The sequence below is a fragment of the Monodelphis domestica genome, chromosome 3 (assembly GCF_027887165.1).
Source record: "Monodelphis domestica isolate mMonDom1 chromosome 3, mMonDom1.pri, whole genome shotgun sequence".
NCBI classification, from domain to species: domain Eukaryota; kingdom Metazoa; phylum Chordata; class Mammalia; order Didelphimorphia; family Didelphidae; genus Monodelphis; species Monodelphis domestica.
Genome location: NC_077229.1, coordinates 386406817 through 386427560, shown reverse-complemented (window position 1 = coordinate 386427560; position 20744 = coordinate 386406817). Strand labels below are relative to the sequence as shown.

Sequence of the window (20744 nt, the reverse complement as noted above, 5' to 3'; positions counted from 1 at the left end):
CACTTAATTCCCATTGCCTACCTATTACAGATTTTCTGCCTTGAACCAATACTTAATATTGAGTCTAAGATGGAAGGTAAGGGTTTAAAAAAAGAAATTGAATTCCTACTCATTCTTTTAGACTCACTTAAAATATCTCCTTCATAAAGTTTCTATGATTCTCTAACCCTATTAATAAGGGGTAGAAGGCTCCTTCAAGGAGAACTTTCTCCATCCTCAATCCTACATTATTCTTCCTACCATTATACTATCAGAACTCCCTTCAACATCTTCTATATCAACCAGTCCATTTTACCCAAATGTCAGCAAAGAATGCAATATTTATTCATTATTTTTATACCTGTCATTTTATTCTTTAGCTGATAACCTATGAATTACTGATGATAGGAAAAAGATGCTAAAATTGCCTTGGGTAAGGAATGGCCATATAAAGAATACTTCTAAAAAATCAAGACATGATGTTATTATGGGAGTAGAGAGAGGAGTTTCCTTTAGTGAGGATAATAATTTTAAGGAATTAAATTATCTACATAGAAACAATTTTGTTTCAGCATACTTTATCAAACATGAGCAAATTCACCCAAAATGGCTTTGGTTACCATTGAAGTAGTAGGTAGGCCATCTATTGATACTGATAAACAAAACATATTGATTTTCCTTCTTGAATCCTTAATTTATTATGAGGCTTTGATTTAGGAAGATAGATCCCCATCAATTTAGGTTTAGGATTTAAAATTTGGATCAATTGATATTTTTGAAGAGTTCAAGATGCCTTCAGATTTTTGTGATTAGTGATATACATGCAAATGATTTGGATAATAGCAAGATTTCTGTCTGCAATTTGTGAACTTAAATTTAGATAATAAGTGACCATGCACATATGTTTTACATGGAAGATTCATTAATTAAAATGAATCTTGAACAGTCAATTAATTAGATGAATCTATTTATGATTACCCTGGTCACATGTTAATCAAAGGAACTATGTTGCCTTTGGGAAATGTCAAGATATGAATAATTAAGCTGTGGCTTTTCCATTGCAAATAAAGAATTCTTACCAATGCTTGTAAGTGTTTTAAAATAAAATTGTGTGGATAGTTAACAATCCTTCCATTCCCTCTCAATATTAATTAAATGACTAGGTAGAATTCTAAGCATTTTGTTTGAAAAAAGCTGTCAAACTTCAAAAACAGACCATATTTTTTTATATTTATCGTCTTTATTTGGTTCTATGTAATAATTAAGTATTTGAAAAATAAATCTAACAGGCTTCACTGATTCTGAAACATAAGAGCTTCACAAACCATTGTTTTTCTCCCAAAAAGTAGAGCTATTATGACTGATCACTTGAAATAATTGTATTTCATGCATTTCTTGGGAGAATAATGCTGAATTTTGAATGGGCACAAAATTTTACATGGTCTTAGGTATCCAAATGTAGAAAATCCCTCTAGATTTTGACTCCATTTAGTCATTGACTATTCTTTTTTTCCTCTTCACAGGTATCATTTTTTTTATTCATCATCTTTGTGGTATACACTATGCTGCCCTTCAACATGAGAGATGCCATAATTGCCAGTGTTCTGACCTCTTCATCTCATACCATTGTGCTGAGTGTCTGTCTGTCCACTACGGTAGGAGTAAAGGAGCACTTGGTATGGCAGGTAGGTTCACTGATTGAATGAACCATTGATTATACATGGAATTTCCTGGTGACAACAGTGAAAGATGTATGACAACTTTTGTTTGCGTATATGATTCTGTTTTTGTTTTCATTCTTCTATTGAATTCAACTTTATGTAGCTTACAGCTCCCCTATTATTGTGTCTAACACTTAATACATAGGTAGATCCACATCACATGTGAAGTATCAACTTCCACTTAGCAATTAGTAACACTGGGATGGATTAAAGCTAGCATGAAAACTAAATGCTGAAAATCTATTTCCCTGACTACCGAATTATAGCTTAGTTCTAATAGTTTTAAAAATAGTGTTCTCATTCTAAATTAAAATTTAACTGTTAGATTTAATATGAAATTTTGCTTATTAGTAAATCCATCCCCAAATCTGCATATATACACACATTCACCCAGAGGAATCTTAATCCCCACCCCCCACAAAGGCACACACTCTCAAAGCATTACTAATCACTATATTTCATGAGACAGTGCCTTGGAGGATTTCAGAATTTTAGTTACCTAAGATTTACTAATGCAAACATCTTTCCTGTTTAAAAAAAATAAAGGATTCAGAAGCAAAGTGTTCTGTATCATTAGGAAAATAAATAGCTTATTCACAGATATTTGCATCAACAATAAAGAGTATAAATGATTTAGAGTTGTTCCTAAGAGTCTTTTTTTCTTATTAAAATGGCATTTCCTTTTGCTATAATATCATTGAATAACACAAGCATCAGCATATAGTATGATGTGGTGATTTATGAAAATCATAATAAGAGTAATAAGTCCCTCATGGAAAATATAAACTGATCTTTGGTCATTGCAATCATAGAGTAACTTGGCTCATTGTTTAGGTCCTGAAAGAATCTTATTCAAGTGAATATGGTATTGAATAGATGTAATTAGATCTATGAAAGTTAAACTACAGATCTCAGAATTCCTGAAAATTACACGATAGCTAACTTTAGCTTGATATAAGGAGATCCAAATAAGAACTAAGATCATCCATGAAGGGATGTCCTTGAAAGTTAATGAGTTCTGTAAAAAGGGGGATATTCATGAAGTCTGGATAGGAATGTTATAGAAGAAATTTGTGAAACATGAAGTTTGTGTTATTAGATCAGCTCTACAATCCTTTCCAAAATTGTTTCTATAATTCTAAGATATTATAAAATGTTTTTATAAGATACAAAAGAAAGAAAATCCTTATTTGCTTCACTCATCTCACCTGCAAACTTCCTCTTTTACCAATCTTAAGTTTCTAACTTGGAGGTTAGAGTCAACACACCAATCATTGTTGGGACGTGCAGGGTCCCAGAGTGTTCACCTCTACTAGTTATGTATCAAGATATGTGATGCAATTTTGTACTGAATTTATTGCTTGTTGATTTTCTTAGTTGTCAATAGGACAATTAGATTCCCTAGTACTTCATTCCATCCCAACTTTGGATTACCAAGAAAAGCTACTACTTAGCAATAGAATTTAACAAAAAGGAGAACTGAGGCAGATCTCCCAGCAAGATAACATGTATTAGCAGTTACATGCTATATGTCCATAAATGAGTCAGTTGTTTACCTCCATTCAGGCCAAAGACCTGAAGCAGAAGGATAGTTCCTTTTTTATAGGTTTGGAGGAGTAGGGAACAAAAGATAGAAAAAGAGTAGGGAACATAAGATAGGATAGATGCCATGATAGGATGGAGTACAAAATGATTGGCAACTATGTTGAGGCACAGGGCACAACATCTAGCAATGACCCTCCTCTCATGAGACTTAGAAGTGCCCATTATTTGAGTCTAGATGCAAGATAGCAGCATAGACTTTTGAACAGCAAACCAGATGTTCTTTAAGGATAGCATGGTGGCATAAAAATCCTAGGTCAAAAATCTCTCATGTTCATGTGTATTCTATAAGGTCAATGAAATTCCTGGAGTCAAGATAAGCTAGATTTTTTAAACATGTAACCTGTTAAAATGCAATTCCCTATTTACAGACAAAACCAATTACTTGCTAAGAGAATCAATAAGTAAATGATAAAGAATAAAACTTAAGACATAAATTAACAGATTGAAGTCTAAAGTTTTCCCCAGAGAGGGGAGGATTTTTTTAAAGTGAATACAAGGTAGAGCTATGAATCATATATGGTGCAGGCTATTTATTCCCATTGAGAAATGAGCATTTTATGACTTCAAAAATAAAAGAATGATTAGAACAGAACTGAGTAACTTATCACCACTAGTATAATTAGTTGGGAGCTCAAACTTAAGCCTCATTGGAATACATTGTCTACAAAGGAATTTTCCATTACACTTTTATACTGACATTATCCTGTCAGGAACCATGTGAGACCTTCATTTCAGGTACATTCCTCTGCAGGGATGATGCTTGTTCTATTGAAAGTCTGATCTTACAATTGCTTCTACAATTGCTTCAATAAAAGCTGTCCTTGACATTTTTCAATGTTCACAAGGTCCAGGCTAAAGAAAGGAAACACACACAAAAAGACAAGGTAGACAGGGCCAACAGTACAAGCCCATATATCTGAGTGTGCTCTCCTGATGGCAAGCATGATGTCCCTGGTACCCTTTTCTTCCTTTAGTTTCCCCTTTCATCAGAGTTGCATCTTGTCTTATTGAAAATGGCTTCTTAGAAGCCTGCCAGTTGCCACAAATTATACTGTCTGACACCCTACATCATCAGTTTCTCTGACTCAGGAAACAAGGAGGACAGGGAGTACTCCTCTCCACAATGAGGTATCTTTGGGCAGAAGCAGTTGGAGAATATATGTAAATGCTTCAAAATGATAGTTTGGGATGGGAGGAATTTCTATTAGTTACCCAACTTGCAGTCACTAAGTATCTTATCATATGCCAGGTAAAGGTCATAGCTTTGATGATACAAAGAAAGAGAAAAGCAGTCCCCATGCTCAAATATTTCACTAGCTGATTGGGGAGACAAAATATAAACAACAGTACAAATGTGATATATAAAAATAAATTTAAAATAACTTCAAAGCAAAGGCACTAAGATTAAAGAGGAAAAGGAAAGGTTTCTTGAAGAAGATGAAATTTTCTCTGATATTGAAGGAAGTCAAGAAAAACTGAAGGTGGAAATGAAGAGCAAGATTTTGCTAAAAATGGATAACTAGTGAAAATGCCAATGGTTGGGCATTGGTTGCGTTTAAGGAACAGCAGGGAGACCAGAGTCATTGGACTGCAGGGTACCTTAGGCAAGTAAGGTCTAAGAAGACAGGAAAGACAGAAACAGGTTATGAAGACTTTTAAAAAGTCCAAGAAATAATTTTATATTTGACTCTATAGGCAATAAGGGTCTGTAACACACTAAAGAATTGAGAATGGATATGGCCAACCTAATACCTGCTATTCATTCTATGATTATAAGATCTCATGAAAATGGCGCTTTAAGGAAAAATAAATATATCTCTGCCAGAGTTGAGAGGTAGCCACTAAAAGAATCATTCTTCTTACATCAAAACTAAATTGTTTGCTGTAACTATCTTTCCATTAAAATATACGTTGCCCTATTCACAGATACTAAGGAGTGGATTAAAAAGATATTGTCTTCTGACAAAACTGCTTTTCTATTCCATCCCTAAAGGATAGTTAAAAAATAGTTAGAATGGGCATTAATATTAAAACTCAAATATCGGTTTTATGGCTTTGTGTTTCACTAAGTATAACATTTTTTTTTACTTTATATACACAAACAATTTCAATAATGCATAATAATTTTGTAACTTAGCCCCAGAGAAGCCAAAAATTGACATTCTTTTTACATACTATATATCATCTTCTTCCATAGTTTGGCCAGAGAAAAAAAAGAGTTTGAGAAAGTAGTATCTTGTTAAAAAATTTATTTGACTCTTTAGTCTAACTACCTTTAAAAGAAACATTCTTTCTTCTGCTACCTACAAATGAGTGGAAAATAAAATGCAAATTTGCAGAATAGTGTTTACTTTTAGTAGCAATTTATAAAATTCTTATAGTAAGAGAGTTGGGAAAAGAAGAATTCTGGAACAGAAGTATAAAATGTCTTCAAATATTTTAGCTATTAGTTGGTTAAAATCTACAGGCACTCAAACCCTGAACAGGATTGTTTTTGTGATCGTAATATTTGACATTTCACTTGCTGAGAATTTTGAAAAATTTTAATTAAAATATATTCAGAAAAACAAATATTTCATTTTGGTAAATTTGGTAAATTTAAAAACACAAATGCATAAAAAACAAATTAACATATAGAAATAAGGTTGCTTTGCATTCAACTGTAAGATAGTATATAAATAGAGGACCAAACTCTAGTATCTAATATATAAGAAGTACCACTATGACTCTTGATCATTATATAAGCAGAAACCAGATATAGTTTAGTTTTAATGTGTTCCAAATACACCTTCTTCCATCCATATAGTTTTTTTTCACTTTCAAAACCAATCTGACATATTGAGATCAGCTTTAAAATATCTATGTAATCAGTGCCAAGTAGAGTTTTTTCTATATTTGACTGAGCTTATGACTGGAATTACTTATGTTTATATATAAGCCTATTAGTGTACCTGATTCACTCAGTAAATCAAAAAAGTTTTTCTTTAAGGGATCATGCTCTTAAATTGTTTGCAGACTTATTTATATGTAGTTTTCAGTTTTAACTGATTTATTCTGGGCCCTCTGTTGCTAATTGGATTGAATGGAATGGCACCCTTCCTTTCAACTCTCTCCTCTGTTTAATTTCTGAAATCTTCAGCAAATCAACTACAATCCTATTGACAAAGTTACTGAGTAGCTTTCTCTTTACTAGAAGAAATGTAAGCATTATCCAGTCATTTGAAAATTTCATGTGATACATTTTTACAAATGATCAAGAAATGAACATTCTTTTATTTTTCCAAATATGTGGTGATAGAACTTAAAGAGTGGTATTGTTTTTTACAAATTTTACATTACAGAATAGCTATTACTTTCAAAAGGCTTTTTCTAATCCAAAATCAGCAAATTAATGGGAAAAGGAAAAGAAAATTGTGGTTCCTATCTCAGAGAGAAAGAATGGTTCATACAAAGCTCCCAGAAAAACTCCACATCCTCAGTATTGGATTAGGAACATGTAGGCAATTCAAAGTTATAGATTCACCCAATAAGTTATAAACTAAACCAAACTGACATACTTCTATAACCACATTTGACAAGGAATAAGTATGGTAGTGATACCATACATTATTCCTATATGCTGTCCTCTTAATGAAATACAAAATTGCATTAATTTTCAGCCACTATTAATTAATTAATTATTCCAATTAATTTTATTTAAAAATAGCTAGTTGTCAGATAACTTATCTAATCAATCCTCTACTACCTTTGTTTATTTTTTTAACTCTAGTGAAAGACTTTATATTTATTTCTCCAAAATTTCTTTTTTTAATCCTATCCATTCCCTTTCAAGATCTTTTTGGAACCTGACTTTGTCATCCAATATGTTAGTCATCTTTATAAACATTATGTCAACTATAAATTCAGGATTAAATGAGAATTCCCTATAGATAACACTTTGGATAGAGCCCTGGGCTCAGATTCTGGAAAGGAGGAATCTAATCCTGCTTCAGACACATATTATGTAACACAGAGTAAGTTATTTAGGTGTTTTCTGCCTCAGTTTCCTTATTTTTAAAATGATGTGATTGGTGTTTTTGATCTCTGATATCCCTTTCAATTCTAGATATATAATCCTCTTTTACTTTTACGTAAGCCATCGAAAGAAATATTGAATAGCACAGAGTCAAGCTGTACATGTTCTTGTTACATTGTACTAGGTACTATCTTTCAAATTGACATTGAACATTTAGCCAAGATTGTCTGAGTCTGGTTATTTAACCAATCCCAAATTGAACCAATTGTATCATTGCTGACTGTCTACTATACATCTTTTTTATAAGAATGAAGTACTTAACCGAATGCAAAAATCTATGTTAACTTTGTCTCTAGAATTCCCCTGATCTAAAAGCTTAGCATCTTGTCCAAAAAATGGAAATAAAGGTAATTTGGCAGAAATTGTCCTTTATGAAATCATCATAACACTAAGGAATGACTGATTAATTTTCTGGATGTTCACTAAGCATTTCTCCAATATTATATCCTTGAATTTTCCCAGGAATTAAAGGCAAATTTACTAGTGTTGGTATTTTAGGCTTGATTTTTATGTCTTTTCTTAAAATATGCATACATGTCTTAATACTCATTTTTTTTTTAATTTTACCATTGTGGTACAACTGCCATAGACATGGAAATTCTACATTGACTTACCAAATGAAAGAGAGCAAAGTCATGACTCTGACTCTAGTTTCCTAAATGCTGCGTATGTTATATTTCACCCTTCCCAGAAAATTCTCTTTTATTTTTAGATGTTTGGATGGATGAATGTCTTATTTCTGCCATTGGCTCAAGTCCCCTAATAGCTTTTTTCCCCCTTATTTCATATTTCAATACCTATAACTCTGATTCAATGTTAAATTTTACTTTTGACCCTTCAAAACCTGACATAAACTTAACAATCTCCCTATACTTTACTCATCCTTCTTTGTCCCCTTGCCAAATTCTGTGATGGTGGAAAATCTTTGAGTACACAGACTCAGCAATGGACTGTCTGTTTTCTGAGAATTGATGCCATTAGGTTGGCCTCTTGGTAATGAATTATTTTTTTCTTTGTCAATCCCTACAATAAAACTGTTAAGTATATGATGGCAATTTAGAACAAAAACAGTTATCAAATAGGGAATGCTTGTTTTAGGTCAGGTGCATTTTGGGCCAAATTCAACATTATGATTTGGAAAGATTGAGCGAATGATGCAGAATTTGTGTTGTTTTCTTTTACTTTCATTTTTTAAAATTTTCAATTCAAAATTCTCTCCTTCCTTTTACCACTCCACAATCATGGAAAAGTGATACAGAAAATGTAACATTAGTAAGGTAATCTCCCAAAAATGAAGCAAGAAAAGCAAAGAAAAAATATGATTAAATCTGTACTTATAGTCCATTAGTTCTTTTTCTGGAGGTAGATAGCATTTTCCATCATGAATCCTTTGCAGATGTCTTAGATCATTATAGTAAACAGAATTGCTATGTATTTCACTGTTGATATTTTTATGATATTGTCACTCTGTAAATGTTCTTCTGGTGAATGTCACTTTGTATCAGTTCATGCCACTTACCTGATGTCTTTTGATTGTCTTTTAATAAATTTCTTGTTTTAGTCTCATTTACATTCCAAAATTTCCCCTATTACTCTTATCTGATTATGAAAATCATTTTTAGCTTTTTCCCAGAATTCTTGTTGAGTATATTCTAGTTTTCATTTATTTCCCCCTCTGAGGTTATACTATTCCAGAATTTTATTTGAGGCATATTTTTAAAGTTGTTTGGGAGAGAATGTTGAAGCACTGAGCTGCTGCCTTAATTATTCCATCTTGACTCCATACCAGATGTATTTTTAAAATATCTATCATAATATTCCAGAGGAATGAAAATTATATTAGATCTTAGTCTCTATACTAATTTATATAGAACTCACCAATAAGTAATTTTAGTTCTTTCACCTATTCTTATCCATTATCTCCTTGACTTAAAACATTAAGGCTTTATATATTTAAAGTGATTTTTCATGTTTCTGTTTTGAGAGCAGTTTGAAATGTCAACTCAATTTCCTTTCCTTTTTGCCAAGTGTTCACCTATGATTTTGGTGTTGTAGATTTGTTATTTTTATTTATGTAGAAATGAACTCGTTTTTACAAAATTCTACAGGAGACTCTGAGTACATTAGCCTGAAATAAATTTCTTTTGTTATGCTCTTCTGTTTGACTGAGTTTTGGAGAATGCAAAGAAATTACCTTTCCCTGCTGCTGTATCAAATTCTGATTAGCTCACTAGTAATTTATTCCCATAGAAAATCACTTCTGTACTATTTTGGGGCTAGGTCTAATTTGATTTTCAAATTTCAGTTTTTATTTTTTAGTTTCTTTTTTTCAACTTAGATTTCTGAATTATTTCCACATGCAATCACTTAGGTTTACAGTATTTGCTTGAAAACTTAGATGTCTATCATCATACACCACTACTATCCTTAGGCAATCAAAAGCTTTTAGAAATGAAATTAGCTTAGCTTCTCTGTGTTAGTAGCCTGCCTGGATTTTAATTTTAGAACTGATGAAAGATAAATTTAGAATTCCCTTTAATTTCTCTGATTATATATGACATTTGTTATGATATAGATGGGTTAATCTTAACAAACAACTAAGGAAAATTGCCACCAGGATTTTAAGAATAAGGTTAGGAACTTTATAAATATTCATAAGCCTTTGGAAGGGCATTAGGCTTAGACTGGAGTCAAGTTATAAAAATCATCTTAATTTTGTGAAATTTGGAGTCTAAGTTAAATGCCCAATGTAATAATTTTGTTTTTAAGTATATCTGAAGGAGGCAGCTAAGTTTCGCATTGGATGGAGAGCCAAGCCTGGAGATGGAAGATGTTAGGATCAAATCTGGGCTCAGGCACTTTCTAAATGTGTGGCCCTGGTCAAGCCACTTAACCCCCTAGCCCTAACCCATTGACTAGCCCTTACTACTACTCTTCTGTCTCTGAACCAACAAAGTATTGGTTCTAAAACAGAAGGTAAGGGTTTCAAAAATATAAACTATATCTGAAGATAAGCTTTATAAAGGCATATTTTTAAAAGCCATTCATACATTCTACTTTGTTATTCTAGCAGTTTATCTATAAGTTATTAAACTTAGTATAGTCTGATAACTTACTATTCCAATTCTATTTTCTTTTATTTTTCAGAGACAGCATAGTTACTGCTTTTTGATAGAAAGCTGGCCTCAAAGCTAGAAAGATATTCATTCAAGTCCTTCCTCTGTAACATACCCTTTGATCCTGAGCAAGTAACAATTTCTCATTGCTCTAGGCACCTCTGTTAGCAAAAGAATGAGTTTTCTCAATCAGGAGTTCTCTATAATAATTAAATGACATCTGATCCTTATCCCTTTTGTAAATGTTCTAGCTTCTCCAACTGCTATTATTTGTCATTTTGAGTTCTCTTTTTTCTAGATCTCATGATATAATCTAGCATAGGGATTAGAGGCATTGCTCAACTAAGGACATGGAGCTTGCAATCTCTACTGCTTCCTATTCTTTACTATAACTTGTACTTTGCATAGCTTCAATTCCAAAGAAACTGACTTCTCAGCAGTTGAAATTCATTCTCATATTGATGGCCTCGTTACTCTCACATTGGTGTTTTGAGGAAAGTTGTTAATTATAGTCATATTTGTAGATATAGCTCAAAAATGTCATTCCTTAGAAAAAAAAACAATGTTTAAGAATGTACCTGAGGCACAATATAAATCAGCCCAGGGACAGGTAGACTGACAAAATAAAGTAATAGGATGATTTAAACATTATTCAGTATCTAAAGGATAATATCTAAGCCTTGCTGGAGCACACTATTTTCTTTTTTTGTAAGACTAAGTATTAGTCATGTTAAATTGCACTTGGGCATTGTCCAGTCAAATGGCTAAGATTATTTTGATTTTTTTTTAGGAGTACCTTTCCAATGCCATGTCTCTGCTGTCATCAGCCTGCTTATGCCTCAGCTTTGGTATTCCTTCTTCCCTGCTGCTTATGCCAGGGTAAGGAAAGCCATTCTATGGGGTTGTAGGGATAAGAAAGGTCTAAAACACATACTTGACTCTACTTCAGAAATTTCTTCCACCAGGAAACTAGTTTTTAATAGCCTCTTTATTGATTGCTGTTTTGCTGAAATTAAGTTGATTTTAGTTTTGTCTTTCTAAATCTCTTACTACTTTCTTCAGAGTTCTTAAAATAAAAGACATAAATATATTTTTCCCCAATACCTTTGAGTAGAAGCTAGTATATGTTCTGCCTAATCTTTGCTTACTTAGAAAAATGTTGTTTTTTTTCTAAAAATGGATTTCGTTATAGGAAGAACCCTGATATGATATTATTTTAAGTGTTTGTAATTTAAGATAAAGAGACTATAAAATATACTTTTGAAGTTGTTTCTTGTAGGAAATATGCAAAACACATTTAGTTTGATTTTCACACTGATTTAGAATTTTCATCACTCCTCAAAATATTTTAAAACATTTATAACTTATCTAGAAAAAAGCTCCCATTTCACTTTTATGGATTTTCAGTTTTGTATTATATATACCAATATATAATATACATATATATGTGAGTGTATATATATATATATATTTATATGTGGGTATATGTATATTTATCTATATGCATGTATACATGTAACCCCTGTCCTGGAGCCACACTTGTAAGGGCTCACTCCCTTCTTCTTAATGATACATATATATATATATATATGTATATATATATATATATATAATATACATACACTAAAGTTGACATAATTATAGCTATTATTCATGGCTTGATATCTGCTTACATTTTCATGTCCTCAAGAAATTATTTTTCTCAGAAAATAAGCACCCCTCTACCTATTGACTATTTAATCATTCATATATAAATGTGGGTAAATTTGTTTCAGAATATTTTTATGTAGTACACATCACCTGTTTATAAATATGATAGAACCATAAATAAATGCCATGCTTAGAGAAAACTGAGTTTTATGATTTTTCAGCAATATGTCAGATAGATATAGGTATCATTAGGATTTCAGTATTCACTTCAAGTTAATGAAAAATTTGGAAGTAACTTAAAGTGAATTATGAATCACTAAATGAAGGAAGAGATTCTGTGATGTTGAGGAACAGTTTGATTAGTGTTATAAAACTTATCAGTCATTACCATTAAGAGATAAACAAAATGGGAGGAGGAGAAAAAATCAGGATCAAAATGTTATAATTACCTTTGGTTAAAAAGGAAGTCTATATATTGGACAGAAGATATAATGGTAATTATTAAACTAGCTTCATATGGCATATTGGATTCTCAGTACTTTTCTGTTTCTACTAAAGTATGAAACAAAAGTCCAACTAACAAGTATTGCCATTCATATCTACCTTGATTTAAACAAATTTTAAACACATAGATTCAGATTTATAATTTCACAAAATTGTGGTGAGTCACTTAATGTAAGGACTCTTTTAAGACTAAAGGTTTGCTTCAATAATGTCACTTCTAATTTAAGAAAATTATATCATGGCCTCCTGTTTTAAATCAAATCTAGTCTAAACTACTCAGTTCTAATTTGTAAGCTCTTCTAGGATATTGGGTCCCTTTGCATTTCCAATTTCATTTTTCACTGCTCCTCAAAATATCCCTTCCACTCAAGATAAATTGGCATACTCATAAGCCAGTATAAAGAAGACTTTGCAATTGCATGGCCTCTCTGGGGCCTGGGGTACAGTACAGATGCATTAACATACATTATGAGGGAAAGGGAGAAACTCCACCTTTTTTAATTAAAGAAGAGGGCTGCTCATCTGTTTCAATGACAGTGAGCCTTGTATCCAAGCACTTCTATATTTAAAATATTCAAGGATAACTTGAGATTTCATAAGTTCCATTTAACGGAGTTGTCAAAAAATGTATGTCCAATATTAGAACATTCCATAGAGAAAATTCAGATACGCTGCAGAGAAGTAAAAAGACTTGTGAGTTACTCCAGAGGAAAAAACAGAGTAGACTGAAAATCTGCTCTGATTGTTAATGAATGACCTAGATCTGCACCTGAATTCTAATTTAAGAAGGCAGTTTTTTTAATACTCAAATAATCAGATATTCATTCTGATTATTTATTCCTAATGTATGTTTTGATATGATCCTTCAAAATGGCTAAAAGGGTGTCTTAGAATCAAAGATCCGACATGGCTTTGATCCTGAGGTGTAAGGATGTTCCTCATTCACATGCTGATGTATTGTTATAAAGGATGATTTTGATTTAATTGGCTGCAACATCTCCATTGTCACCATAGGAATTCATGCAGTTACCCATTTTTCTCATTTGATTTCTATCAAACCCCAAGTGCCTCTGCGTAATCCAAAGCATACAGCCACCATTTAATATATAAAACATTTAAATGTATATACTTGTTGAGAAAGACCACGTGTAATAATAAAGAATTATCCACAATCTAGGAAGGACCGCATTCTGGTCCTGACTCTGACATATACTATTTTTCTGTGGTAAAATCATTTAACATATTAGTGCTCCAGGCATCTCTCTAACACAATACATTAAAGAGAAGGTTACAACCGGCAATGATAGAGGGAGTGCATGTCCTCTTGGTGAGGGACACCTGTAGAGTTTTAAGTGCCAACGAAGTCACACATTTGATCCCTATCTCCATAATTTGTAACTGGCTGGGAAGTTCAGGCCCCCATACTCCATGAAGTTCATAGCTCAAAGGACACTGCTTAATATTCTCTAGAATACTTCCAAGGATCTGTGCCAGAGAAAAGGTTGATTGATACTCTTAACTGTCTGTATTCTAGCTAGAGGCTTTCTTTTTTTTTTTTTAATTTTAAACATTATTTTATTTGGTCATTTCCATACATTATTCACTGGAAACAAAGATCATTTTCTTTTCCTCCCCTCCCCCCCTTCCACCACCTCTCCCTCTCCCATAGCCGACGCACGATTCCACTGGTTATCACATGTGTTCTTGACTCAAACCCATTTCCCTGTTGTTGGAATTTGCATTATAGTGTTCATTTAGAGTCTATCCTCAGTCATATCCCCTCAACCCCTGTAGTCAAGCAGTTGCTTTTCATCGGTGTTTTTACTCCCACAGTTTATCCTCTGCTTGTGGATAGTATTTTTTAGATCCCTGCAGATTGTTCAGGGACATTGCATTGACACTAATGGAGAAGTCCATCACCTTTGATTGTACCACAATGTATCAGTCTCTGTGTACAATGTTTTTTTTGGTTCTGCTCCTTTCTCTCTGCATCACTTCCTGCAGGTTGTTCCAGTCTCCATGGAATTCCTCTACTTTATTATTCCTTTTAGCACAATAGTATTCCATCACCAACATATACCACAGTTTGTTCAGCCATTCACCAATTGACAGGCATCCCCTCGTTTTCCAATTTTAGGCCACCACAAAGAGTGCAGCTATGAATATTCTTGTACAAGTCTTTTTCCTTATTATCTCTTTGGGGTACAAACCCAGCAGTGCTATAGCTGGATCAAAGGGCAGACATTCTTTTATCACCCTTTGGGCATAGTTCCAAGTTGCCCTCCAGAATGGTTGGATCAATTCACAACTCCACCAGCAATGAATTGTGTCCCCACTTTGCCACATCCACTCCAGCATTCATTACTTTCCATAGCTGTCATGTTAGCCAATCTGCTAGGTGTGAGGTGATACCTCAGAGTTGTTTTGATTTGCATCTCTCTGATTATAAGAGATGTAGAGCACTTTTTCATGTGCTTATTAATAGTTTTGATTTCTTTGGCTGAGAACTGCCTGTTCATGTCCCTTGCCCATTTGTCAATTGAAGAATGGCTTGATTTTTTGTACAATTGATTTAGTTCTTTATAAATTTGAGTAATTAAACCTTTGTCAGAGGTTTTTATGAAGATTGTTTCCCAATTTGTTGCTACCCTTCTGATTTTGGTTACATTGGTTTTATTTGTACAAAAACTTTTTAATTTGATGTAATCCAGATTATTCATTTTGCATTTTGTAACTCTTTCTAATTCTTGCTTGGTTTTGAAGTCTTTCCCTTCCCAAAGTTCTGACATGTATACTATTCTGTGTTCGCCTAATTTTCTTATAGTTTCCTTCTTTATGTTCAAGTCATTCACCCATTTTGAATTTATCTTGGTGTAGGGTGTGAGGTGTTGATCTAAACCTAATCTTTCCCACACTGTCCTCCAATTTTCCCAGCAGTTTTTATGAAATAGTGGATTTTTGTCCCAAAAGCTGGGATCTTTGGGTTTATCGTATACTGTCTTGCTGAGTTCGCTTGCCCCCAGGCTATTCCACTGATCCTACTTTCTGTCTCTTAGCCAGTACCAAATTGTTTTGATGACCTCTGCTTTATAATATAGTCTGAGATCTGGGACTGCAAGACCCCCTTCCTTTGTATTTTTTTTTCATTATTTCCCTGGATATCCTTGATCTTTTGTTCTTCCAAATGAACTTTGTTATGGGTTTTTCTAAATCAGTAAAAAAAAAATTTTGGAAGTTCCATGGGTATGGCACTAAATAGATAGATGAGTTTGGGTAGGATGGTCATTTTTATTATATTGGCTCATCCTACCCATGAGCAGTTAATGTTCTTCCAATTGTTCAAGTCTAGTTTTAGTTGTGTGGAAAGTATTTTGTAGTTGTGTTCATATAGATCCTGTGTTTGTCTCGGGAGATAGATTCCTAAGTATTTTATTTTGTCTAAGGTAATTTTGAATGGGATTTCTCTTTCTAGTTCTTGCTGCTGAGCTGTGTTGGAATTATATAGAAATGCTGATGACTTATGTGGGTTTATTCTGTATCCTGCAACTTTGCTAAAGTTGTTGATTATTTCGATTAGCTTTTTGGTTGAATCTCTAGGATTCTTTAAGTAGACCATCATGTCATCTGCAAAGAGGCTAGAGGCTTTCTGATGAAACGTACTCAGCCAGAATTTAGAACTGGAAAGGAATCTGAATTAAAATACTTACATTCATTCATTACTTTTCAAGGAAGTGACCACTTAATAACTAGTCTTTTTTTTTTACTGACTTTTTAACAGCATTTTTCTGTCTCTCTTATTTTGGGGTGATGGGAATGGTTCATGTTGTTTGCAAGAAACCAAGAAATCCAAGTTGGCGAGAAAAGATGAGGAAAGGAAGAAGGACTAAAGCTTTCTCAAGCAATTGAGAATTTTAATACTAAATATTTATACTAGCTTAGTCATTTGCTTATTTGGATGTCAAATGCAATCGTCTTTGATAGAAATTGTGCCCTAATCCTCATAATTTACATGAGTTTATTTAGACTTTTTTCCCCTTTTTAGTCTGAATCAACCCCCACCCTACAAATAAGGAAAGAACTGTGGATCTTTTTGCTTTTCAAAAGTTTTCCCTTTATCCTTTCATGAGGGAAAATAAGGTGCTTGTAAGTTATCTAAGCTTCTTATATATCTAATACTAGGTAGTAAGTCATCACCAAGGTACTTTTGTTTGTTTGAGGTGGCTGAGAAGTTGGAAAGTTAGCTATGTTTTCATGGCATGCATGAAACCGTCTTCTAAAAATATCCTTTGGAGACGATCCATGAAAAAGACTTGTGAAATAAAAGCATGTTAATGGAAATGCATTTCCATTTGTTAATGTTCTAATCAAGGTGCACAAAATTCTATCTATAATTGAGAATGAAATCATAAACTGGAATACCATTTATAAATTTGCTGGTTTTTCCCCTGCTCAATTTGCTAAAATTTTGGAAGTGGCAGATATTGGCACAATAAATAGATGGTTGGGGCTCGAGGCAGGAATAGCTGAATTTAAATTTGGTCTCAGACATTAGCTGTGTGACCCTGAGTAATTCATGTAACCTCTCCTCTCATTTCACTCATTCATGTAACAGGGCTAGCATTATATCCACCTCCCTAAGTGATTGTGAGGATCAAATGAGACAAAATTTGCAATAGAACATACACAGTGTGTGGCACATTATGAATACTATATGAATGTTTATACCCTTCTTTTTGCAGTTTATTTTGGGGGGATGATACTCAACATACAACATAGATCTCTGCATATTTATATACTTTTGTTCCATTAGCATATTTTTATGAAGTTAGGAATAGATGTGAAATGGAAAACACTTTTTTAGAAAATATGCACCCATGATTTAGTCTCTGGTATAAGATAAAAATAATGTCTTTCCTAAACTCTGTGTCAATAGAAAGAAATTAACAAAGAAATGTTGATCTCATGAACATAACATGACAGACTTAAAGCTTTAAGACATCTTTTTAATCCAATAAATGACCTTTTTCTCATGGGAACTCAAGGCAAAGTTTATGTCTTAAAGATGAACTGGAAGTTTTTACTTCCCAATATCACAAGACAGAAGCAATATGGTAGAATGTTTAGGAGATAAATCATGGAGTTAGGAAGATGTGAGTTCAAATCTTGCTTGTGGACTATATCAGCTATGGGAAGATGGACAAATTATTTAAGGTCTCAATGCCTGAGATTACTTTCTAAAATTCTTGTCACAACACAGTTGCTGATTTGCATTGGCCAAGTTTCCATGTTGAAATTTCCTTTGACCAATGAAACCACAAATTTATTAAAGAATAAAAAAGAGGGAAGAATTATAACCATGATTTTTGAGACTCCAAATCAAAAGAGATGACATATGAAAGAAAAATAACTGGAAAACAATATGTGATGCTTATGGCAATTTCTGGTATGTTGTTTTGATATGTTGAAACATTAAAAAATCATAAAGAAAAGACTATTATAAGTGCTGACATAAACTGATATTTTAAAATTCTCAGGAGACAGATAAAAATGTTTTTCTCTTCATTTTAGTAGTTACTTCTAGCTTTAAAATTTTATGAAAAATGTATCACATCACTGTAAGCTTGTGTAAAATTCTCAGGAACATTAGAATTTTTGAATTTAGAGGCCTTTGGAAGACTGAATGGTGCCCTGGATAAAGAATTTTCCTTACAATTCAGATGGCTCAAGTTTAAGTCTTAACTATGCTACATACTGAATGTATGACCAGAAGCAAGATACTTATTCCCTACATAGGCCATGCAGAGAAGATTCTAATACGTCCTGGTAAAGGAAATTTCTCACCCAAAGATTCCCACACTGATTGAATTATTAGTCCAATATCCAAAAGGATGCCTTATAGAAGGGGCTTATGACCTGTTTGGGGAGAAACAGGACCTCTGGGGTAAGGGCAGACTGAACCCTTTTTGAGGCTTCTCCTCTACCTTTCATGTCTACCTGTCACCCAGGTCTCACCTGTGGGACCAAGAAGTTATAACCATCCCAGCAGCTGGGCTAAACCAGACTAAAGTTGACCAACAGACCACGGACCCTTTGATGAGTTAGAGCAGTGTCTATACCCAGCATGTGAAGACTTCCCACAGTAGAATGGATATATGAGAAAAATCTATTTCAATGGTCCTGAACATTACTGAAACTGACACTATGAAGTTCTTAGAATTTGGGCAGCCACTGAAGATGCCAAAGTCATTTGTTGCATCTAGACTATCACTAGTCATCTTGACGTTTATCTTGCCACTGAGCTCCAGTCACTATAAAAGAGAGAGTAAGGCTAATGAATTTGTGCAACTCTGCCTCACTTCAGTCAGCTTCACATGAAAGTCAAAATACCACCCTGAGATGTCATTAGTGTTCTTTAAAAATGAAGCACAAACAACAATCTTAAAGAAAGTTTATCCCAGACCTCTCAGTTTGCAGATGTGGGACCTGAAAGTGAGAGAATAACTAATTGTCACAAAGTCATACACTTAAGAAATGCCAGGTCACATGACTTCTGGTTCAGTATTCTATCAACTATGCTATCTCTGTAAGAATGTGATTCAATAGTGTAATGAGGCACCAGAAAAGCTTGGGTTAAATCAATAGTTAGAGTTGAGAACAAAGAAGATAATAGTATTAGCCAAATTATACTTCATTTGTATTCAATCGGGTGCCAATTGACAGGTGAAGGGTAAGGAAGCCACAGGAGTAATATTGGAAAAAAAGTATGTTATTTGAAACTAAAGAAATATAGCAGCTATTTTCAAATATTGAGCAGCTGTCACCTGAAAGAGGAAAATATGTTTATATAACTCCAGAAGCAGAGTAGACCAAGGATAAAATGGTAGGATGCAACAGAGGAGACTTTAACTTTATAGGAGGAAGGATTTAAAAATTTAGAAATGCTGTATGAAGATATATATATAGCTGCTCTTTTTATGGTAAAAAGAAATGGAAACTAAGGGAATAATTAACCATTTGGAAATGGCTTAAAATGTTGAAATATGATTATAATGGAATATTATACTAAATATAAATGATGTGCTTTTTGAAAAACTTGGCAAGATTCATATGAAATGATACAGATTAAAGTGAACAGAACTAGGTGAATGATTTATACAATAAAAATGTTGTAAAAATGAATTAGTTTGAAAGACTAAATGGTTCTGATCAACCAAACTACTGACTATGATTAGAAAAACTGATGATGATATGCTCCTGGAGGAGTATGGTGATATGAAGGTTTTTTGTAATTGTTAATGGACACAATTTAATTTATTGTAAAACTCAATTAAGAAATGTCTTCATGTGGGATTAACTTGATTATGAGGTCATGAGTATTGCTAACAATTACAGCAAATATAGACTGGCCTTTAATCCCACCTTTCAGTTTATTTTAGAAGGGATACCTATATTTTGTCCCTAAGATTAAGAAAACAAAGAACTGTTTTGCTCAAATATAGTCTTAATGACTAAAAATCCTTAATATACTTCCGGTTAAGATGGCGGCTTAGAGAAAGCTGAAGTCCAGATCTCCGGAAAACCCTTCCCTACCGATCTCAAACTAGAAGCTCCTAAGGCGCCGAAATTCAAAACGATCAACAGCACAGACCCTGGGAACCCTCCTCCTGGACCTGGACCCGGTTCAAAAGGTACGGCTCCCCTTAAAAGCCAGAACCCGAGATCACTCGGACCTCAGGGGTAGGAGCGCAGAGTCCAAGGCTCCCAGAAGCGGCAGCCGCGCCGGGCTCAGAGAGCAGGGTCTGAGGAACAACAACCCTCAGGGTCTTCTACCCAAGTCCCAGTCCGGGTGAAAGTTACTGCCTGGGGCTTCCGCTGCAGAGAGCCCGTTGGTCCGGGTGAAAGTTACTGCCTGGGGCCTCCGCTGCAAAGAGCTGGTCAAAACAACAGCAACCCTCAGGGCGGGCAAGACAGCCTCATGGGCTGGATCCTGCTATCCAAGTCTCAGTGAAAGTCTGTGCTCTCGGAGCTTGGGGAAGCGGCAGCCCATCCCCCCGCAGGCCGATGAAACAGCCTCACGGCCAGCGATTCTGAAGG

General features: G+C 33.8%; 1 protein-coding gene across 1 annotated transcript in view; it reads left to right on the top strand.

Annotated features, from left to right (window-relative positions):
* ADCY2 (adenylate cyclase 2) overlaps positions 1-20744 on the top strand; it is a 580155-nt gene that overhangs the window by 185971 nt on the left and 373440 nt on the right. Inside the window, 1 exon segment of the mRNA XM_001363655.5 lies at positions 1503-1664. Within this exon segment, the coding sequence (XP_001363692.2) occupies positions 1503-1664 (162 nt within the window).